General features: G+C 37.3%; 2 protein-coding genes across 4 annotated transcripts in view; both read right to left on the bottom strand.

The window, feature by feature from the left end:
• Window positions 1-19,713, bottom strand: part of TLK1 (tousled like kinase 1) — an 83,187-nt gene extending 63,474 nt beyond the window's left edge. Inside the window, exon 1 of the mRNA XM_032445830.1 lies at window positions 19,610-19,713. The gene's annotated coding sequence lies outside the window, so the exon portion shown is untranslated. The remainder of the gene's footprint in view (window positions 1-19,609) is intronic.
• A 156-nt stretch (window positions 19,714-19,869) lies between these two features.
• METTL8 (methyltransferase like 8) overlaps window positions 19,870-24,715 on the bottom strand; it is a 30,375-nt gene continuing 25,529 nt past the window's right edge. The window contains exons 12-13 of one of the 3 annotated variants that reach the window (XM_032445839.1): window positions 24,316-24,532; window positions 19,870-20,408 (exon numbers count right to left, since the gene is read on the bottom strand). In XM_032445839.1, the coding sequence (XP_032301730.1) occupies window positions 24,342-24,532 (191 nt within the window). In that variant the 3' untranslated portion in view covers window positions 19,870-20,408; window positions 24,316-24,341. Of the gene's footprint in view, window positions 20,409-20,562; window positions 21,252-22,271; window positions 23,587-24,315; window positions 24,533-24,715 lie in introns of those variants that run through there. The other 2 variants (XM_032445838.1, XM_032445840.1) reach the window with 2 other exon arrangements.

The following is a 24,715-nucleotide window of genomic DNA, read 5'->3' as shown; positions in this document are numbered from 1 at the left end:
CATGCTAAGAAAGGACCCTGAAATTCAGATCAGAACAGAAGGGAGTGAAATGCTTATGTGCTATTTCTCCCATGAAAGTAAGTCAAATGTTAGCTAGCAAAGGTTTATCACAGCAGCAACCCTCAAATCAAGGACTCCTGAAGAACAGGAAAACATTCTGAAATGTCATTATTCCAAAGATAAAAAAAGCTGAGCAACAAAAATCTGAAACAACAGAAATGTGAGAGCTTTCAGCTTTGCTGATGGAATTACTGCGATGAAAGTTCCTTGCACAAATAAACTCACGCTCTACCCCAAAATCTTTAGAACAGTAAGAAGAGTTAACTGGGAGATAAGGAAGGAGCTAAAGAAAAGAACTGATGAGCTGCATAGCAAAATAAGAAAGACTGCAGCAGGAGTGTCCTTCTATAGGCATTTGCACTGCACCTACAAAGATAGTTGTGTACTCAGATCTAATGTCCATCTCTAAACCCTTACAAACATCCCATAAAGGAGAAACATAAGCAGTTGCAGTACTCCATGCTGATGTAGCAGTATGTTTGCCAGTGTATACCAATTTGATACATCCATCTATCTACACAAATGTACATCTCTCTCCAATCACATATACAGGACACACGCACCCTATAAGCAGCACCAGCCACCAATCTGATTTGATTATTATGGTAGGAAAAAAATATTCTCCTAACTAAAATGGACATACTGGCACATTGGCTCCAACAGAAAATGCCTAAATTACTTAATCATTAAAATGACATATTTATGACATTTTTAGGTTAGATGGAATGCAGTATTCTAGAAAAATATAACCAAAACTACTGTTCTGTGTCTCAGTGAATGGTGGAGGCTCACAGCTCACACACTGTCCTTCCCACACCCAACAGAGCTGTGTGCACTGTGGACCCTCCCCATGCCACACTGATGCTCTCCCACCACCAGAACTGTAGTGCTGACTAGAATCTTCCAGGCTGCATCCTGTAGCTCAGGAGACTCAAAATGCAGCTTTGGCGTGAGTACAAGGTAAAATGCCAAGTGACTGTGACAGCAAGTGCATTACTGTGGTACAACACGCCTGCAGATTTAACAGCTTTTGTACCTGATCCTCATGTAGCATTTCTACTTAGAAGCAAAAAGGAATGCTGTAATTATACTAACATTAATTTTCAAGTGTAGTTAAACTTTTCTAAAATTGATTTAAAGCAATGATATTTTTATAGGAAAACGTTACTCAGATCTTGATTAAATCAATTTCGAAGCTCAATGAATTAGAGCTGTCTCCCTGAGCCACATACCCCACTACATGCTTTATAATTTTTTTAATATAGCACTTGCTAGCAACTGCGAGTTGCAAGGTAACAAAAACATACATAAATAATGTACGAGCAAAAATATCCTCCCTAAATATACCAGCATATCAAGATGAAGAGAAGCCAAAATGAAAAAATGGTATCACATAAAGCCTACACTCGAGTTCACAAACACCATGTAAGCACAGATCTATTTTTATCAGCCGTGTAATTGTCATAAATTGCATTTATCAGATACCTTTGCTATCGTCACCAGTAGTCAGACCCAGTGATCCACCTCTGCTGTGATTTCTTGTACTCAAATCTCTAAGAAGCCTGCAAACAACTTCCCTTCAAACCACAACCAAAAATTAAACTGTGTTCTTATGATACAAATGTTCCTCTCAACACCAGACTCGCTCTTCTAACTCAGATGATTAGTTACATTCCAGTTAGAATGAAGGACACTTTTACAATCCTTTACTGTTTGTCATCTTTATCAGAAATAATTGGGATTTAAATGTTCCCCGGTGAAGAAATGAAAAACCCAACCCTGATGGATGCTGCATTCACTTTCTTCTCTCCCACCTGTCTATTTTCATTTTCTTCTACTGCTGTTCTTCCTGTATCCCTTGCAATCTACTTGTCTGCTGCTCCCTGCAATTTTTCCTACACTCAGACTATTCCTTTTATAATACTGTTCTCTGGTAAACAGTCTCCTCTTATGTGTCAGGCTTCCTCTCCATTTTTTTTTTTTTTTGAGCTTGTGCTTTTCCATACATCTTTCATACTTGCATCTCACTGTTTACACCTTATATCTTCTTTCACGAAGTACCCACCTTGCCTGGAGCTTATTTTGCTGCCTTTGATTTTAAGCCATTAGAGATGGACAATATTTGCAGACAGTCATGTCTGTATATGGTTTCTAATAGCAATGGGGCACACCTTGATGCTTTGTTCAGACAAAAGTCATACCAAATTGAGGCCAGTGGTTTTTTTTTATGTAATTGTGAATAAGGCCTTCAAATTCTTGCTATATAATATCAACAATAAACCTGACAGATAATGAAATATTAAATATTAGATATTCAAAAGACATACTTTAATTTACAGATTCCTTGCCTTTTCTCCCTTTCAGCTTTAGCTCTGCTGAACTGCTGCTTCACTCTGCGATGACACTGTGCTGGGAACAGAGGAGCTGCTTTGCTTGATCAGATCTGACACCCACTTAGTCCAGTGTCCTCTCCCTGGTTCTGTCCAGAAAAGTCATATTTCATGCACATCCTCCCTAAAAAAAAACAACAAAACAGATACTGTCCCCATAGGAGACCTGGGCCAACCTTCTTCCTCACCACCCCTCAGCACCACACACAGAATGGTCAGGAAAATAACAGTGCAGGAGACAAGCCAGCTAGCAGATTCCTGAAAGGCACTGTGAACAACGTGTGGTTTCCAAGGGTTCAGGAGATGAGAGGAAAAAGGCTGCCTTGTGTGTTACTTAATCAGGATCTATTAACAGATAAGACAAAGGTGGAAGACTGTATAATATTGACCTCAGATAACAATGTTCCTCTGTGAGATTTCCAATGCCTGACATCACGGTTTACATTGAATTATTTGCTGATGCAGAGGTCCCTATTTACCTGGTCATTTTCACAAAACTTATAGAAGTACAGTACCACTGAGACCACTAATATTCAGTCTAATTTGGTTGGAAAGAGAGTAACAAGTTCAGAAGTTATCGTATGGCCTGGCTAGTGATCATATAAACATTTCCACAGAAAAATGGGCTAAAATATTCCAGAACACTTAGAAAGCTAAAACAGCCCTTGCTTGATGATTCTTTTCTTTTTCTTTTGAGAATGGGTGGAGTTGTGAGTGTTCTAGAAGATTGGAAATGATGAAAATAGTGCCTGTCTTAGGAATTTGAGTTCATTTGACCTGACCTTCATTAATACTTTATCCATCACTGAAGGATACTATCACAGGTTATTAGACAGTTAGTGTACAGGCATGAGGGTAACACATGAGAGAAAATAATTATGCAATAAGAGATTAAAATGTAATCTTAAGATCATTATTGTATCAACTACTTCAATTTGCTTCTTAGGCTGGGTGACAACCTCGTTGAATAAGAGGGAATCATCAAACGTGGTATCTGTGCTTTAGCAAAAAGCTTTTAGTTTGGTCCTCTTTAATTTTTACCTACCACAATAGAATAGGTGAAATCAAGTTAACAGTTGACACACAAGCAGTTAAATATTTCTCCCTAACAGTATTTATCAACAGTTTCCTGCAGCAACATCCTTCAGGGATTCCTCATTGGACCTATTCTATTCAATTTTTCATTTCACATCTTGGATAATGGAACAGAGAGTAAACTTGTAAGATTTGCAGAAAATCTGGAACAGGGTTGCAAACACGCTAAGAAACAGACCAGAATTCAAAATATCTTGGTACCTTGGGCAACAATCTGACTGAAACAAGCTCAAATTAGAGAGAGAGGTACTAAGAGATGGTACTACTGATGACAAGAATAAAACAGAATATATCAATATAATATAATGACTCTTTAGCAGGGCAACAGGATTGCAGAAAATGATAGGAGGGTTAAAGTGGATTTCCAGATAAAAGAGAGTCAATAAGATGACAATGCTGCAGAAAAGCACTTCTGATTCCAGGATGCATTGGGAAGTGCACAGTATGTGAGATTCAGGGCCTAATTATTTTGCGATCTTCAGTGCTGCTGAGGCCTCAGCTGGAGCATTCTGTACAATTCGGGGCAGTGCACTCCGAGAACAATTTAAACAATTTGGATGGAGTTGAAATGAAATCAACAAGAATGATAAGTTGTTTTGAAAGTAGGACATACAAGGAAAGGTTGAAGGAATGAGGCTTGGTTAGTTTAGGAAAAGAAGACTGGAGGGAAAATGCATATTTTAAAAGGCATTGTACAGAAAGTTACAATCAACAGTTCTTTGTTCCTACCTGAAATATAACAATAATTGCTTAATTTGCAGCAAGGAAGACTAGACTAGATGAAAAGAAAACAAAACAAAAAAGCCAACTACCCCCCCTTTCAAACTAAAGTCTAGATTAGATGGAATAGGTTTATAGGCTGTGGAATCCCCTTCATTTGTGGTTTTTAACAGTAGCCTATACAAACATCTGTCAGGAATGACCTAGTTACCCACTTCCTGCCTCAGAACAGGGATGCACTGGATGACCTTTTAAGGTCTTTTCCTGCCCCTCTCCTTTTTCTTTTCTTTTCTTTTTTTTTTTTTCTTTTTTAATCCTGCAATGATTTCAGTTGTAGAGAATTCATTCCCTTTACCTTGGCTGCAATATGTTGGGCAGTACAGCTGCAGCCAAAGCCTTAGTAAAATAAAGCCTCTCTCTAAAACCTCTCAGTAAAGTAAGAAATTATTAGAATGATGAAAAAAAAAAAAAAAAAAAAAANAAAAAAAAAAAAAAAAAAAAAAAAAAGATGACTCATTTTAGCAACTTGAAAACATAGCATGACAAAAAAAAACCCAACCCACTCCAAACAACAAATATAAACAGAAAGATACAATCCACATTCTTATAATGGCAAATAGTGTTCATGTTTTTTAGCCAGCCTGCACGTATACACCCTCACATAGGCTTCATGCAGTACTCATTATTCTTTTATAAGACTTTTTTAATAATGATGATAGAGTTGACTGTCATGTTGAGAGATACAATCAACTACATGGCAGAATATCTGTGTTGTGCTGAATTTAACTAAGTAAATATTATTCTTGATTAATTACAGTACTTCTTAAAATACAGTTCTATTATCCACAATACTCACTTTATAAACTTTAAGATTTTGAATTCTTGTAAAATAATCAGGATAGTCAAAGTTACTTTGATCTTAATTCTTAATTTTAGTCTGGGCACATTTAAAGAGAAAAGAAATATCTATGAATTTCAACAAGAAACAAAAATGGTACATGAAATAGAGAAAAGCAACAGGGAAACTGTGAATGAAGCTCTGACAGCACCTCAGGTTATGATGGTATCAGAAACCACACTAGAGCTTTTCTCCTGTGCTTAAGATGCTGTCATCAGAAACCTTCGATGTTTACCCACGGAAGCCTTAGGTATCACTGTTACCGGTACATAGATAATATCAAGCTACGCACATGCACAGAAGCACAAAGTGTCAAGCTATAGTTACAGTTGAGCTGATGATGCTTTCATCCTGAGAGCTAACACAATCCATTTTAAAGAAACAAAACATCATCTGTATTGCAGCCTTCACGATTAATACTAAGCTATGAGATGACTCCTAAGAGTTAATTTAAAAATATAGACATTCCTTCTCCACTTTTACATAACTACCAAGAAAGCCTCTCCCTATTATCCAAGCATGAAAACAATTCTGTTCCAGAATAAACTTTTACTTATTTATATAAAATTATTTATTTTCCTAGAACTCTTAAGTTGTTGTGTTTGCAGATCAAGTTTGTAGTTTACAGAACAAACACAGCATAGGTTTGCCATGTGTTCCAACCAATCAATTAAAAAAAAAAAAAAAAAGAATCCAGTTCCTATTACTTGGCTTTATACTACACTGATATACAGTGGGGTAAAAGGAAACAAGTTAGTAAAAACAGAGTCATCTAGTTCAAAATATGGAACGTGTGGCCACATGCCGTAATATGTTCCACATTGTCAAGATCACAGAACCACAGAATTGCAGGGGTTGAAAGACAACTCAAGAGATCATCATCAAGCGCCTCACGATGTGAGCCATTTTTTTCCTCACTGCTAAAGCAGGTATCATAAAATTGGCCACAAAGGTAGGTGTCCAGCTGGGTCCTCATCAACCTTTCTAAAGTAGTGTGAACGATCAGAACTAAATGATAATTTATCCAAGATCAATGGAATTCCTTGTTCTCTCATCTCTGTAGACAGGAATGTTTAATACTGTGTGTGTTTCCCAAGAGGCTGCTTGCTGAAGAGAACTTGGGAAGGAATTTACTGAAGCAGCAAGAAAGCAAAATGCCCATTGCCAAGTTGGTGTACAACATTTGTAAGGTGACTGAGAAGGAGATCAGCTTTAATTTCAAGTCTTAACACAAAACTGCAATGCAGAATGTGATCAGGAGGATATTACAGGAACACTGACACATATCAATGAGTTCCTTTTCATTTACTGGAATGGATTTTTGATCATCTTGCATGCCAAAATGTGAGCCATTTTTTTCCTTCACACCTTGCTTAAAGCACATAGAAGTGATGAGAATCACATAATGTAAGAATTAGCATAACTCTAGGAAATGCTGAAAAGAAATTACAATGGTTGTCCCTGTAAAAGTTCTTCTGCACAGAGAGTAAAATGCATACAACCAACTATGCTGTTCTTACCTAAAAAGCGAAAGTTTGTGCCTATTTGCACATGGTTTTGTGGGTGCAGTGTATGTAGAACTGCTTATGCAAAAAACAGCTCAAATTCAAATTGAATTTTAGGCCTTGCCACGTTTCCACCCCTCTGGGATAATATTGCATATGGAATGAATGGCATCATAAGGGAATCTGTTTGTATCTCATCTCTTTTTTTCCACCAAATTGTATTCCCAGGCTGTTCCAAGCAGCTGTTCAGCTAATTCATCAGCAAGAACCATTGAATATATTCAAAAATATTATACAGCTTTCCATTTGGTCTCTTCAGAGAAAAAGGAGGAAAAGCAGAAAAATAGGAGAGGTAAGAAAGTAATGCATGAGTGTAAGAAAATGCAGAATCTGCACTCTGCTAAAATATACTTTTATCTGCAACTCAGTTAAACCTCAGTTCCAGGCAAAACCCCACAAACTGCCCTTAGATATTTTAATTGAAATCTAGCTTTCCATATGGTTCAATTTCCTTCTCAACACAAGGGATACTAGCTGCTCTTGAGAAAGAACAAAATTGAATACTTGTAATATCGTTTTCCTTGCTTGCTTCAAGAACAAAGGGTTAAGAGAGTCACTGAAAAATCCAAGAGATGATAATAAAAATGCTCATGTACGTGATATCATGATAAGACTATTCCTAGATATCTTTCCCTCTCCCCTTGCTACAACAGGTGTCAAGCCTGTTAGGTTTCCTCACTTTCTCTTCCACTGCAGTTTTCAGAAGGTACAATGTTTATTAGTACCATAACAAATGGATTTTGTAGTTCAAGTGAATCCACTCTTCTGGAGTGTAATCAAAGTCTAAATCAAAAAGAGGTCATAATTTAAGGACTGAAAGTGGAAATCAACCCAAAGAATAAGATATTAAAATGCTACAATATGCAGAGATGACACTGATGCTTACCCATCCCTAATGAAAGAGGCTCTAAGACCAAACCAGATGCATCCACCACTTGCTTGTAACCTGCAATGCAGCAGTGTTTCATCAAAGCACTAAAAATCGTAAAAACTCTGATAAGAAAGAATTCTACACATCCTTCAGTTGACATGGGATTTCTCATTTTATATTTGCTTATGCTTTGTTCAGTAGCAAGTGCTGGTGCTTTTTAGTAGGTGGATCTGCAGACCTTTCAGTACAGTGGAGTATTCTTCAGTATGGCCTGGCAATGCTGGTCTTGCTTATTTCTCTAGAACGCAGAAAAGGGGATTTTTGCTGCATTCTCCCATTAGCTTCCTAATTCTTCAGTAAATATTAAAGAGGGTTGGAATCATCATTCTTGTCAGTATTAGTAAAAAGCAATTACCGTCCACAATAATAAATATTTATCTTAGCATTTTTGATTTCTCTTATGTTACATCTTGACCTATTGCTGTTCTTTTCACAAACAATCCACATTTGTTGCACATTTGTAAAAGTCAGTATCCGTACGTAGATACTGCAGCATATTTAAAGGATGTATTGTTGCTGTCTGTTTAAATGTGCAGTTTAAATCTTTTGTTATGACCTTACTTTGAGGCATTCTGTTTCCCATCTATGTTACATTTCTATCCCCTTTTTTAGATTGACACCAATTTGTTGGCCCAGTTCTGGTAATATGTGACTACAACTGAATGCTTTCAGTCTGGTCTGACAGATGTATGCCAGGATGTATCATAGTTCATATGTTAGAGAAAAAGATCAAAACTGCATCCTCCACAACACTGATTAAGGAACAGCTTGAATCTATAAGGCTTTTCAGAGCAAACTGATGAAGATAGTGCCTATAAGAAAGGTAAAATGAATCTACTGCATGTAGTATAAAAAGCCAAATATTGGACATACTCAGTCTGAAACACACTAGGATAAAAAGAGTTAATGAAGTGCTCTCAAATTACCAAGCTGAGTATCTCAGGATGGTGTCTTCTATTATCTCAGTGTAGAACTTTGACCAACCTTGAGTAAAATCCTCAGTTTCCTTTCAGAACCTAAAGCACTGTGTTACCTCACACTTCTGTTTCACTTCTTTTTGTTTTGATATACATTTTTCTTTCTCACTTCATTTCTGGAAGTAAATTGATGACTTCTTTTTTCTTTCCTTCTTAAGTTCTCTCAGTCATGTGCACGTTCTCCTTCAAGTGTTTCCCTATTTTCAATGAAGAAAGTTTGAGTTTCTCAGAGAGGATTATTACAAAGAAATTCCAGGGCCGGCATTAGCATGAGTGCTTTTTTTCTCATTTACAGGAACAGAAGAATTCCCCTAGTCAACAGCCACTGCTGAGTTTGAAACAATAAGGTACCACTTGATCTGAGCCAGCTGATTTTAAGTGTGCAGTCACATGCAGGCAAACAAAAACTGACTGATCTGTCAGAGCCCCCTTAACTGGAAAGATATTACACAGTGCACTGCAACACCCATAATGGCTGCTATTGCTGCGTATACATATAAGTTCAGCAGAAGATGATTTCCAGTGCTTCAGTAGGAGGCACCAAGGCACTATTCAGAAAAAGAGCAAGTGCTTCCATGTCATCAACTGACCTCAGAGAAGCAATCAGAAATACAAAGTAGAGATACAGTTTCATAGGGAGATGCTGAATTAAAGTTTGGATTACTCTAACAAGTTTCTGTAGAACTGCAGGAAATTATGCAACATTATCTACAGGATTAACTCTCACACAAACACATAAAAGAGTGATCTTCCTATCTGATATCTAAACAGCCCTGTCAGATGAAGTATATTAATCTGACATGGAAGATATCTAGCAATAGTTTTCAACCCATTATATGTGGGCAACACACTGGCCAAAGACCATCTATAACATTATTAATGTCCACAGCACACTACCTACTGAGCAGAAGGGTCAGGGAAGTCTCTGATCCCAATCAACAATTTTTTTTTCTTCCTCAATGAAGTGCAAGACACCTCACAGAAATGAACGCATGATCATATCTGCTTTACAGAAGGCAAGGCCTGAAGACAGGAAGCTAACAAGGAGCTGGACAGAACCAGACTAAAAGAGATGAAAAATTAAATCATGCATTGAAGGGCTTCAAAAACTTGCTTAGTTATAAATGGTCTGATTTATTAACAAAAATCAAAGAAGCTCCATCAGACCATCAGACATCTTTTGATGAGTTTCAAAAAAGGAAAAAAAGTAAACAAAACAAAACAGAAGCTAACCACAGTTCCACTAAGAACCCCAACTCATACTGAATCTCATCCAGGTACGAAGAAAACAGTATTATGCAAACCCAGGAAGCTGGTGATTAACATTAGTACGCTGCTCAACAAAATGCCCACCGCGGATATTATTGGCTATGGTGTCATTCAGTGTTACTCTCTTTCTACGACATTACACTCATAATGTGCTGGCAGAAGCTATATTTTATACATTAGTTCTCCTAGTAAAGCAGAACTGCACCATAGCAGTAAAACTGTGATCCTACCTAAGTCAGTAGCAAAACTGTCACTGTTATAAATAGGGCTAGAATTTCACATTTGTATGGGGATATCTACTAATCCTTTATTTCTCATCTGTCTCCCTAGGTAAAACTTATTCTCACTTTTGCAAAATCTTATATAAGACTATGTAGATGGATAAAAGAGTGTATCTACCAGAGCTGACCACTAAAAGACAACAAATCTCATTTATGCCTTCCAAAGATAGATTCCACCATTCACATTCAGATGTCACAGAAACAACAGAGAAAGAAATGCCTGTCTCGGTTGATGGGATTCAGTGAAGGTCTGAGGATCCTGGGGAAGCAGAGAGAACATAGCTTGCTATCAGATAGATCAAGTGTATGGTGTTATTTGATATTTGTATACTTAATAAAGCTCACAGACTCCAAGAAAAGCTGAAAGATCTGTTTCACTGAAACCAGAACTTAACCTTTAAGCACTAAAACCAATCATAAGACTCATAGAGACAACTCCGTATACAATTTGCATTTTTTCCACAGAAATTCATACCTGATCTTCCTATTACACAATTTCACATCAGGAAGTAAGATTAAGTGCCTAATAACAGACAGGGCTCCTTTGGCTCCTTGCATGCTAAAATCTAATATCATTGTGCCTAGATTTTTATTTGAAATGGAGACTACCTGCTTCCCATAACAATGGCCCTTCATTAGATCACATCTTCCATCATGATTTGTATGATAGCTACCCAAGCTCCCAATGGGAGATGAACTTTGGATAATAAATGTAACTTCTTTGTTCCATACAGATTTGTGCCAGTTCTATCTCCTTTTCACTTATTCTAGTCACTATTTTGATCTTCTTTTTGATGACAGTGCCATATTACACTCAGAAATTCATATGCCAAGTTACTAAAAAGTAAAGAGAAATCCCAAAGAAGTTATAAAATACCCTGCAAGCCTTGTTCCAAATAAAGTTTCTAGGTCATCAGGGGGAAATGTCAGTTGCACATATTCATTTATTTATAGCATTATTTAGGGAGAAGCAAAATAGCAGCAAGACATTGCTGCACATTAGTTTCTAATTTTACGCTATATTTTATGTGTTTCTATATTGTTTCCTGACCATGTCCCAGGCACGCATAAAGCTCCACAATTGCTATTTTTGCCCTTCTAAGATTTTGTCTGCGTGGAGCCAGGAAGGAATAACTCAGCTTGCTTTCTTTTGGAATTTTTACTTTGCTTTACACAAGCATGTACATAAGTATGGGTCTGTACAGTGGAGCACACAACAGTAACATTCCTTTTCTGTAGCTTGAAACAGAAGAAAAATGGGAACAATAGAAAGACCCATTATTCTAGATGATCTGTGTTTAATTTCTGAGCTTTACAAGATCCCTTAAGCACCCCAAGTCTCATTTTTTGAGCACCTACAGAAAATAGAGCAGGATACTGAGTATGATTTGTTATTCTTTGGAAAGGCACAAGAAGGAACAAAAGGCAAAGAGGCAGAATCCTTTGTCTCTCAGAGCACACAACACTGTTTGATGCTTCTTGAGTCTTAAAAGCCAAAGTTACTGATGTGCATGTTGTCATAATACTCTTGCCCCAACCCAACCATGAGCTGACAATGACTGAGATAAGATTATTATTCAGTGTGATGGGACAGTTACTCAGTCTTACATCCAAAACAGTTAAGCAGCTGCACAGAACACAGGATTGCATCCATAACCTTTCTGATGATACAGCATTTACAAACTGTCCAGATTGTTTGGCAAGGAGATTTGCAGGGCAGGGTAGGAAACAATCCAGCTGTGGACCAGGACACCAATAACTGATGTATACGTATGTTCAGAGTAACTCAGAAGATTCTAGGCCCTGGCTCAAGAAAACAATTGCACAGATATTGCAAAGTTCCCATAAAGAGAGTGTGGGTGCAGAGTTCGCAGACATCAGCTTTTTTCCGCTTTGCAGAGTCACAGCAAAACTGCCACCCTGCCTTAGTACAAACAGGTCGTTAGGGGTAAACTCAGAAATGCTACTTAGTGCATCTAATGCTGGGAATACTAAGTAGAATATTAAAGCTAGAATAACTTTTAGTGATTACGGGTGTTTTTCCACAGAGCACTTTCCACATGTAATTCACAAAATAGATTTATATATGATTTGAAAGAGATGGTGCTTTTGTACAAAAATCTCAAACCAAACCCCAAATATTACATATCTCAAATATCTTGTCAAATACTATATCATGCACAAAATTGTCACATAGGATCTACACAAGAGATCTACACAACATCACTGAAATGGAAAGGGGCTGAGCAAGATGTGTTACAGAAGCCCCTCCTACCTAGCTATGTATACTCCAATACTTCTGGTTCAGCTTCCTGTCTGAGCTGCAGAGCAAAACTTCTCACAACCACATTCTGCCAGACGAATTTACTGTAAACGTAACCCACACACTATAGGGAAAAGAACAAGCCCAGAGCACAGTCACACCAACCCCATTGCCCCTTAGCACACTCATTTTCCAAATGTTTTTGTTTGGTAACATGAGTTTGTTTAAAGTTTCTTTATGGCAGGCCACTATTATCAGCACAAAGAGACTTGCTAACCATTCAAAGCACTTGCCTCCTTTTTAATTTCTCTTGGGAATGAGAAACACACTCAATTTTTCCTCCTTTGGCACTACAGTCTGCCCTCACAGAATGGATGAAATGTGAATTTGTGATGGTTGCTTCAAGCAGAAGTATGTTCCTATGGATAGGAATGATGTTAATTCCTGTCACTCTGAACATCCAAGTAAGGCTGTTGTTAAAGCTGCTTCTAAAGGACAAAAGGAATTTGTGCCATTCAGTTCAATGACTTTCATTATCTCTTTCAGACTAAACATAAATGTAATACACCAAGCCAGACTCCAAAGGTTAGTCTTTCATTTAGGAAAAGTACTGGAGATGCAAAAGCTGTGCAGCATTTACAGGAGTCTAACACAGATTCAATAAACCAATTGAACACGAAAGGAACATCCTTTCTAAATGCAAATTATTCAGGTGCCATGTGAGTTCCATAAAGGTTACTCTTCAGTCCTCTCTCTCTGTCTAATAAATGAGAACATAGAACAGCTTACTTTCCCTATGTGAAATTCTTTGTACGAAGCCATCGTGGTGCTCCCATTACAGGCCTTGTCGGCAGGGAGCAGGCACAGGCTCTGGACTGCTTCTGTCCTGTGACTGCTGAACACCGACATTCATCTTTTACTACAGCACTGTCAAGAAGAACCAAAAAACTAATTTTAAAAAGCGAGTCCAACAGTGCAGCAATGCACAGACATACTCAAGCTGCAGATTTTTCTCTTTGCTTGTCATTTTGTCAAAAGATTCCACATTTTCCTGTCTCAAAGAGTAAAACCACAAATATCAGTAAGGTTCACAAAACGCCGACCAACCTCCATATTAAACTGATCAAAATGTTAAGAGATCTACCTGCATGAGGATGCACAATAACCGCAGATCTGATTGTGAAATTTCTTAATGATGAGTTCTTGTCTTGGGTGAAGCCGGTGGCAAAATTTTTCCTTGTTTCCCAGGGGACAGATCAGGTTTTGCTGTATCAGTTTTGAGTCAGGAATCACAGGAAAGAAAACTGCAATGTCACATTAAAAATGTTGTATTACAGATGCTCTCTATAAGAGGGACTGCATTTGTGCGTAATTTCAATGCTGCATAATAGTGGCCACTGATTAGGGAGCTGCTGTGGGTCCTTTTTAGCACTGGGAATGTTCAATAAAGAACTCTGCAAATATATCTCATGCATTGAATTTGCATGCACTATGTAAATTTAGTTTCACCTCATGCAGCAGCATCTTGAGAGTTAGCAGGGATGACCGAAACCTCAGGGCCTGAAGAGTGAGAAGACTGAAACTAGGGTTCAGCAGGTGTCACATAGCATGAGCCAAGCAGCCTATGGCTGGCGGCAGAGCTATAACGGTATGTTGTAAGACAAGTGCCAGTGCAGTCACCCACCTTGGTTTAATCAGAAACAGATTCTTGTTGCGATATTATTAAGAAATCCCCTCGTTCTGTAAAATAATCTTTCTTACTCTTACACCAGATAGAACAAAACTGATCAAGCTGGTGTTGAGTTGGAAGCAAATAAATTCATTTCAAATTTTAACACAAGTTTCTAACGTATTGTGGTTTTGTAAGCTACACATGGCTGACTAACTCTTAGAACCTCAAGCTTTGCATGTTTTAAGTTCTCATGGAAAATGAGGGCACAGCCTCATTTTGAAGCTCACATCTCATAGTAGGGGTAATGGTTTTTCTTTTTTACTAACTAATGAGCTGCATGTGAACTGCCATGCACAACAGCACTGCATGCTGGATGCAATGGCTAATCCTTCAATGCCTGTGATGCAGCTACAGATGTTTTGAAACCCATTAGCTCTGTCTGCACTGTGCAGTAGAGAGGATTAAAGTTCGATACAAACTATTCAGAAAGTAATATTTTCCTTCAAAACAGGCTTTCTTTGGCTTGCTAGATATTCTTCCCTTAATTCAAAATCACTGAGCGTTTTGCTTACCTGGACTGTCATCAATGTAAATAATGAAGCCTCTGCTCAGTGTAAAGCAATCAGGAATTGGTGCACCCCTGGGCCACGCCTGGCCTGCCACAATACCCCTCAGAGCTCAGTTTGCTCAGGGCTTCCACTCCTAGAAGACCTCAGCATGTAGGTGGGGAAATGACACTTCCACAGCATGTGCTGTGCCCCAGCCCTGTGCACCAGGAAGCCAAAAGGAGCCAGGAGGCCTGCCCAGCCAGAGAGGCTGCCCACTGGCACCATATGCATTCAGCCCACCAGACATTGCTGTTGTCAGGCAGGACTTCTTCCCTACCTTCCCTACCCTGCATGTGCAAGCAGGAACGTGCAGAGAATGCATTTCTTCAGGTAGGACTGTTAAAGAAGTCGTGGAATGCTGTCATAAGAAAGCACTGACTCACCTATGTAAAACCTTGCTTCTTCAGGAAGGAGCTCATCCTACTGTCCTACATAATGCTGGATTATTCATATTTACCTACAGAGAAAATGCTGTTCTGTAACTCTGATCCTCTGTGACAGTATTTAAAGTGTCAGTTAAGGTCCTATGGTTCCATTTTAGCAAAATTTCTAACCAGGTGCAGCAGTTCCTTAGAGCTTAAAAAATCCACCAGCCCAATTGCACAGCTGAAATTCACCCCTCCTAATGCTTCACTGGAGCTATGTTTGTTACATTCGGTTATTCTGTCACCTCCCACAACGTGTACTTGCTCCACCTTCTCTGCATAAAGAGGGTATGAGCTATTCTGAGAGAGTTTTCATGCTTGTTGTGAGACTAGCCGTTCTTCTGCATTTCACCCTTTCTTCATCGTTTATTTTAATTAAATAATGTTTGTCACAGAAGCAACAATTTTCAAGAGTATGTAAAAAGAAAGCACAGCCGATGCTCTGGTATGAGCACTGGTAAGAACAAAATCATTCAGGTTGCCAAAGCTACACACAAGATTCCACCGTTCCCAAAATGTTAATCTTCACTCCTCCACCGAGAAACCTAAAACCAACTAATGGACTTTCCTGATGAGATATCACCCATGTTGACTGCAGAAGAACCCAGATCACCAGTAGGCCCATTTTTATAGAAGTACTTAGAAAGTCCAGACATGAGAGTTACAGCTTATACTTTTTAAATGAAAAACTGGAAGTCCATTAATAACAATCCTTCTTTCACTTCAGTCTACCACGGGTTTTAGGAAAATTTGGGCACGTGCAAGCCTTCTCTTTTCTCTGTTAAATACCTCTTTAAAGTATTTCTTTATTTGTTTTCTCATGCCTGGCCTTCTCTTTAATTGCATACCTGCCAATTTACAGGTCTCTATCTCCTGGACTGTTGATGTTCCCTACACTCTCATTTCATAATACATATACATACATATATAAGCATACGTATGCACAAGCAACTATATAATCTAAGCTGTTTAGGCTTCTCTTTGGCAATAACTGCTGGCTTTGTTTTTGTTTTTTAGTTTGCGTGCGCTGAAATACTTAGCAGCACTCTCCTAAGATAAAAGAGGTCACTCCAGGCTCCCCTGAGGAAAGTTCATTGCTGATTTTGCCTACTAAGCTGAGGATGAAAACCAAGAAGCCTGAAGCTGTCACTGTTCTCGCAGCTATTTGTGGAGATTTATGGTAAACTTTCTGTTTACTCACTTTATGAATAGAAATAGTAGTACTCTCCAAAAATTGATTAATGTTGAGTAGCTGGAAACAACAATATGAAAGTGATATGAAGTGTCACAAACAGACATAGGGTGTATCTCCACTGGAAAAAAAAGAAAAATGGTGGCAACTTACCAAATTGAATTGTCCCTGCTTTGATATCATAGACGGCAGAAAATTCCACTAGAAACAACACAGTTGCTAATATTTGCTTCTATTATCATCAAGAATTTGTGGCTTTCAAATACTGTTATTGTTTTTGTTTTCTGTTTTAATCCAGTGGACTGATTTCAGAAAAGGAGAATAAAGATCTGTGAAAAAATCAGATCCCACGTATAGTGCAAATTTGAATTAAAATGCTTTACTGCTATTTCCTTAAAAAAAATAGAGCAATACACAAAGTGTTCTGGTCACAGAATAAATTTCTCTGAAATCTAAAAAGATGGGGTAACATAATGACACATTTTCATTTCAAAAATGCATTTTTAAAGCCATTTTTTTTCCTCTAATTTTTTAAAATCAGATCCTCACTAATTTTGTTGCTTTAGTCTCAAAAGGACCATTATGTTTAAGAACAGGCATGTTTCTAAACAGGTGCTTTCTCAAATATCTGAGAGACAGCAGAAATGAACATCCCCTAAACAATTCTATTATAAGTAACTTATCTTAATCAATACATTTATTCAGTTGGTTGCCAGGTTCCATAGTACTTACTGCCCATTAGAAAATGTTGTAGAATGAAAAAAAATCTGAATATCTTACACTAAAATATAAACACAAACATGAGCACACAGATTTCAGCCCTGAGAGCAAAATAACGAGCACTGAACAAAAGCTATTGTCTCTGCACAACTGATCTTGAATTTTTAATGATTAACGTACATGTTCTTACTGATGGAACATTCTTGTACTACAATATTTGCATTTTTATTTTTATGAGGAATACTAGGCACCACTTAATCTGGATTTTAATTGGAAACAACTAATCTCCATCTTGAAGCAACTCCACAGACTCAGTGTCTTCTGGTTTTACAGTGACAAAAATGACATTAGGAATCTGGGTCAAAGGTTCAGATTTAACCTTGAGGCCTTTTACTAAATATTAATTGCTTCAAAATAAAATAAATATTTACTGCCTTTGATACTTTGCCTCAAGTGAGTCAATGCAAAAAAAAGGCATGATTTGGTAGTTGATTAAAAATATTAAATCATATAATAATACTTAAATTCTTTTCAGACTGTGTGCCATGCTGCTGCTTTTGTCATCTGTCCTCATTTGTTATTAAAATGAGTACATGAAAAATAAATTTTAAAAAACCTAAAAACAAGGTTCTTGCTGAATGTATTGATTCCTTGTGATACTCAGTAAAATAAAATGTAGACTTATTGCTAGTGTGATTTTATTGTTCTCTCCTTGTGTAAGCAAGGCTATATTTTTCCAGTTTAAAAAACAGGACTTACTTCACAGTTTGGTAACTACTGCCAACTATTTACTCAACTCACTAATATTCGCTCTTGAATAACAAGATGAAACATTGATCTAGAATAAGATTATCAATGTATTCATCATGTTTCATTGTTGGTTTTTTTTTTTTTCCTTAATCACAAAGCAAAACAAGCTCAGTGACGATCATAGCTTTGTCACACCATCTTTTATTAACACAAACATCTTTGGTTGTTAGATCACAAAAATTTTAAAAGGATTAAATGATTGATCTTAAACAGCATTGTTTATCATCTTTGGGTTTAGCTCAGCCTCTGTGCAAACAAGCTTAGCATTGTCATTGAGAATTACACCCATTTATGCCAGGGATTAACATGCCAGGGTCTCTCTCTGTGAAATCCATTCTAAAGATGCAGCTTCTTGCTACTGTCATTTTCTCTTCATTTTAAATAAATGCATGTGTAACTAAAGGCTGCACTGCTTGTTTGTGAGAATGGAGATTAAACCTGAAGTGAGTGTAGAGAATTCATCTCTGTTCTGCTTCAGAGTCAAAACTGTATCTCAGAGGGACTGTCACCCACACGTGAGTGTTGGAGTGCAAACCTCCTCCTCAAAATGTCTCCATACTGGCTCTTTGCTTCTCCACCCACCATTCTCTCATCCTCTCACTGCTGAATGTAATCAATGTCAGTGGGAACTAAGCTGCCCGATTCATCAGAATGACATCTGACTACTGTGCTTAATAGGATATGCAGCAAATAGAACCATTTCAAATGGCAAAGCTCTTCTTAATGTAGAATGAAAGACTACTGGTACGTTCCTCCATTTGAGGAACAGTTGGGAGGAAATGGAGGACAATGTGTGCCTGATGCTAAAGAAAAAAAAAAGCAGTGTTGGCTCAGCACTGAAGCCCTCCAATACAGCCAATCCAAGCATAATTATTCAATCATATGTTCTTTTAGCAAACCAGTTACTTTTACTTGGCTTTTGCCTAGCCTAAATATCAATTTAAAGAGAAAATAAGTGAAAGTAAAGTATATTAAGAGTGATGTCTCTCAGACACTGCACTGAATGTGTCAACCTATATAAAACAGTAGCTGCTGTGTGATTGTTACAGCACTATATGTTGTCATGCCAATTAGCATCTTCCTTTTTTTTCTTATCCTACATATTTCTCTCCCTCTACCTTCTCTTGATTCAATAAAGTGTGCTTACTCAGCCGATTTAGTATTCAGGTTTATTCTTCAGTTCTGTTGCTGAGCAATATTAGGGTCTCACAAAAGATAAAAAGAAACATTTAAGTATGTTAGATAGTTCATTTTGTTTTCTTATTTAATGTTTGCTTGTTGTTTTTTTTTTTAAGTCTCAAACATTAAATGTAGATTTTCCCTTTCACTTGCACAATATAAAACAAAACAGAAGATCTAATGTAAGTGGCTTTTAATTACCCATTAATCACTTAACCTTATAAACATTATGATTCCTTACCTGTATAGTAGCAGGGTATCCCTTTGGATAAGTGCTACTCAACAACTGTGAGACTTTGCTGTTTATCATTTTAAAATAACAAACAGATTTGTTCCTTAAACTGTTGCAATCTCAGGTAAAGCCCAAAAACTATTCTGCTGTTTTTCTTTTAAGCTGTATTTCTAGTTCTTACAAATTCAATTAAGTTCTGTTAACAGATGCAAGTGTAACAGAAACTGAGATTGGGAGGCACTTCAAGGTGATAATCTGCAGATATGGTTGTGATTTAAATGGGACAACTTCAGAACATATGGAGTAAATTTAATTGTCCTACCTTGATTGAGCACAGTCAGGGTGCACAGACTTCTGTTATTCTTTTGTATTTGCTTCCCAGGAGGTTAGGATTGTGTCTTCTGTCACTTTAGAGTTCTACTTGAAAGAAGGTAAAAACATTGTTCCCTAAGGAAAGAGCAAAAGCAGGTGTATCATAAACCTGCATGTGCTGCTGCAAACACATGTGCATAGCACATATAAAGTATAACAAATAAAGCATTCTATCTTTGGAATAAACTGAAATGCACTGCGCACGTCTGGATGAAAAACAAAGCCTATAATATTCCATGCAGATATGGAAATATAGTAGCATTTGAAAGATACAGATCTTGAAGATAGGTCTTTCCACCTAACGCCCTTATCCAAATTTCTTTTTTTACTCAGCTTTCACTGTTTATGTGACAGATCAATCCCCTTTTTCCCCTCAAATCCTTCATTTTATTTCACCACTTCCTAGGCCCAATGTCCTCACTGCCTTGTTACACATTTCCCTTTGTTGTTGCCCATGATTTTCTCTTGCTTATTTCCCTGTTCAGCTCTACATCTCATTCTTCTTGTTTTGTTAGTTCACCCAAGCTTACTTCTTATTCCGTTTCTCAGAGGAAAGATTCCTTTTCTTGTCTACCTTTGAGCACCATCCTCATCTTCCTGCCCTCCTGCCTGACTCTTCTTTTCCAGGCAGTCAAGCTCTTCTTTTAATTGCTCTCTATCCGCAAAGGGTGGACAATGGTCCCTTCTCAGTTCAGGTATCAAGTCCAGGCATGCCTGACATGCCCAAATGAGCAGGTACAGCAGAGACCCTGCAAGAAATGCCCATGGCAACCAAGGTAATTCTTACTGAGCGTATATTAATGATAATTGTGTTTAGAAGACAAACTTTTCCAGTTTCTGTCAGAGGATTGCAACTGGCATATCCTAAACGTAAAGCAAAGCAAAACAAAACAAGAAACTCTATACATATAATGTCTTTGTTATAAACATGTAAAAAAGTTTAGGCACTGAAAATCAAAGTGACCAAGATTACAATTGAAATTTTAAGTATTTTAAACAATATACATAGTTTATTCTTAAGGCTGTTCCACTACCCATTAGTTGGAAGAATGGTTGATGCAGGAACCATCTACTACAATTGCTGGCATAGACTAAGGTGTATTTTAGTTTAGACTAATAAAAAAGAACCAGTACTGTTGCACCAGCTGAGCAACTACACTACTCATTGCATTCATACAGAAAGAAAAAACACTGTTCTGTACAGGAGATAAAACTCTCTTATGGAAACAACTGCCTACCACAAAGAGGAAAAAGAGGAAATGAAAGATATGTCAATATAACAAAGAACACACCAGAGAAGTGAATGAAAACCACATCACAAATCAAAAAGAAGTAGCAAAATTTATGTTAATTGACTCCGTTGGTTTTTAATATGAATTTCAGGACAGTTTGTTACAGTTTTTTTTGTCATCATAAAACAGTAGAATCTGCAGATTAGCAGAGATGCAATCTAAACACACAACAGAAACAAAATGGTTTCCAATACAAGAAGAAACTTGTGTCTAGAGTTCCTGCTGTCTCCTTGCCTGCTTTGCATATTCTTTGTCCTCTTCAGATTTGTAGATACTGCACAACCACCTGCTTCAGTTTTGCTGAGGGAAAAAAGAAAGTACATGAATTGCTGCTGACTAGACACCTCAGAAAAGCAGAGCAAAGAAATCTGGCTTTTTTTTTTTCTTAAAAAAAAACCAGTATCTTGTACTTGCATAAAAACTATGTGATATAAAAGAATGCCTAGTTTAAAATGGTAGGTGCTATTCTCATATCTCTGTACATAAATGTAATGCATATCAGTGGAGGTGGGCAAAAGGTATACTCTGTTAATAAATTAAGCCAAAGTCCATGAAGCCAAAGCTCAAGATCAGCTTTCTGTAACTGATTTTTACATATAACCACAAGTCTGCCTTACCACCACAAGAAGCCTTACTAAACAGGACAATAAAAAACAAAACAAAGTGAGCCAAGCACCAAAAGCATATCCACAATCATTTGCAATAAAAATGTTTACTATTCCTATAACATATGCTTACATAAACTTATATAACTAGAAAATCCAGGCATGTATCTGATTAAAGGAGTAATTTCAGATTTCAAAAGTGAAATCTACAGGCACTTTTTCTTAGCAATGCCCTCGGTTTTTTTTCTCCCATAATGTTATGTTTTATTTAGTTGTCTGCAGTTCTTCATTTCAATAATTCTACTGGCCTTTCTCTTGGAAATATTATAGTATTGGCTATCCCAGCTAAAAATTAACTCAGATGTTTTGAAAATATTTTAAACATATGCCCCTTTTGAAAGCTGAAATTTCACAAACCAAAATACAGAAAAACACTAGCACTGGCAGTAGGATTTATCAGGAAAAATACTGTCCGTTTCCTCTTGCATCAGTCTGACAATAGTTCAGCCTAGTTAAAATTCTCTCTGCAGCAGATATTCTACACTCTTACAAATAGAAGCTGATCTTATTACTTTTAGAACACACACCACTACACCATTCTTCTAGAACTGACTGCCAATAGTTGAGCTGCAAGACATGGAAGAGAAACAGTAAATTTTGCTCAAGGTCATACAAGAATTTAGGGTTTGGTTTCTACTGATGTAATATTTTTGTTAAAATAACAACGTTGGATATTAAAATCTTGCCAGAATCAACATATCAGTGTGAGAGACAAAGCAAACATTTCATTAGCTTCTACATATGGAAAATCTACATCATACCATGAATAATAACATATAATGCTTAGAAGCTTATCATCACCATCACCTCCTGGCAAATTCTGCAACTGAAAATGCTTCATACAGGACTCAGAGCTATGCACAGTCAAAAGTCACAATTAAAAATAAAAGTTGAACAGGGTAGCAATTTCTTTAAAATATAAGCAGATTTTATTTACATGCTGCAGAATCCTAAGACTGGTAGTTTGAAGAAACACAGTTGTATTTTAACCTTTCGTCTGACCTACACCACAAAGCTGTTATTCCAGGTTACAGTATGCGAAAGCTAACAAAACTTTTCTAACCCAAGCTTTCTAAATTACTTCATTCATAAACAAGTATCTTATTCTAAAGGGATTTTAGAATACACAAGAAACGCAGGATGAGATTCTACCCTTGAAACCTGTTATTGCACCTCGTTCTTGAAATATGTGGAAATTATGCAGGTCCTTCATCTTTTCAAAGGAGATGAAGATACCTAGCATGTAAATGTAGACAGTTTCTTTCTTTCCAGAAGGCAACCAGCTTTACTTAGTACAGCAGCTAGCAACTTCCAAAACAACAGTTTGTTAGGTGTGACATGTTTACCCTTGAGACAAAAGTAAGACAAGAGACTTTGAGAATGTAACTGTATTAATGGGACTCAAAACTGCATGCATGTTATAGATTATATAAATTCTATATCCTCGTTGAATTAACACAATTATTTTATTCATTCACCCATTTCTTTTCCTCTCCTAACCCAAACCCTCTCCTCCTTCTGAGTAAGTTACTATAAAATTTCATTTAAACAGCAGAAATAGTATATTTTAATAGTAGCTCAACTGCCTCAGCACCACAGTGTTCCTCTGACTGCATTTTGGTTTTTGCCTTAAAAGCACTTGATATACCAGTGTAGTCATGTTTCTCCACAGGATCTATAAAAAGCATTTCAATATCTTGATCGATGACAGTGAGATTGAGAGCATCCTCAGTAAGTTTGCTGATAACATTGAGTGGTGCAGTTGATACAATAGAAGGAAGGAATGCCATCTGAAGGGACCTGAACAAGCTCAAAAAGTCAGTCTGTGTGGACCTAATGAGGTTCAACGAGGCCAAGTGCACGGTATTGCACTTAGGCCTGAGCAATCCCATCTATGTGTAAGGACCAGGAGAAGAACTCACTGAGAGCAGCCCTGTAGAGAAGGACATGGGTGTTCTGGTAGATGTGAGCTGAAAGAATCATAGAATTGTTAAGGTTGGAAAAGACCTCCAACTTCATCAAGTCCAACCTCTAACTCATGCCCACAATAGTGCATGCTTGCAGCCACAGAGGCCAACTACATCCTGAACTGCATGAAAAGAGGTGTGGCCAGCACTATTTTGGCATTGTGGTCATTCTTTTCTACATGATTTTCAGCTTACTACCAATAGTACTTGAAATATAACATGTCACTTAGCTGTTACATAGAATTTGGCATATCTCCAATAAGTATGTGGATTGAAAGTGGAGACTTCAGAGGAATAAGCCAGTCACAGTAAAGGATACCTATCTGATACCTGCGCATAACACATGCAGTTAGTATGAAATAATTTTCACGCAAATTAGAAACAGATCTTTTCTTCACTGTTTATGCAACAAGGAATTTCCCCCAAAAGAGGAAATACAGTTGCAAGACACACAGTGGTTAGAAGAAATTAAGATAGTACAGCTTGTAATGAGAGAGTGAGAGCAGGCATTCTGAAAATCTCAGAAATAATTCTGCTTCATTAAAACTTAAAAACACAGTTATGACTAGATGAACGCATCTCCTTTCATTGCGCATATAAAGAAGTTAGAAATGCATATATTTTTCAGAACATTTTCAAATACACACTCAGAAAATATCAGGGAAAGGTTTCCAATACAATGCAATTCTCTTTCTCAGAGGCTAACACAATATTTATATGAAACATACTTACTCAGATTTGTTATGTTAACAGTACAGTTATCCATAGGGATGCCTCTTGGTGGTTTCTTCAGGACTGTTAATAGATAGCAGCAATGGTTTTTGGAACTTGCCTTGTACCCAAACTCGCAGCATTTTCACTTTTTTCTTCCTATTTACTTGTAATCGACGATCAAGTAAATTCTGTACTTCAGTTAATCCAGCCAAATTGAACACGTTCCGTACCTCTTCTGTTTTTTCAGAGGAAGAAATGTTGTAATAAATAAAAACAAAATAAAACTAATTGTCAGCAGGCAGGGTATAATGCACAAGTCTAAGCTGATTGCCAACAAAACTGAATGAATGGAAGGGCAATAAGCAGAAGTATCCATAAGAAGAAATTTAAGTTTAGTTCCTGCAGAGAGAGCAGTTCA

The sequence above is a fragment of the Coturnix japonica genome, chromosome 7 (assembly GCF_001577835.2).
Source record: "Coturnix japonica isolate 7356 chromosome 7, Coturnix japonica 2.1, whole genome shotgun sequence".
NCBI lineage: Eukaryota > Metazoa > Chordata > Aves > Galliformes > Phasianidae > Coturnix > Coturnix japonica.
This window is presented reverse-complemented; position numbering and strand designations above follow the sequence as displayed.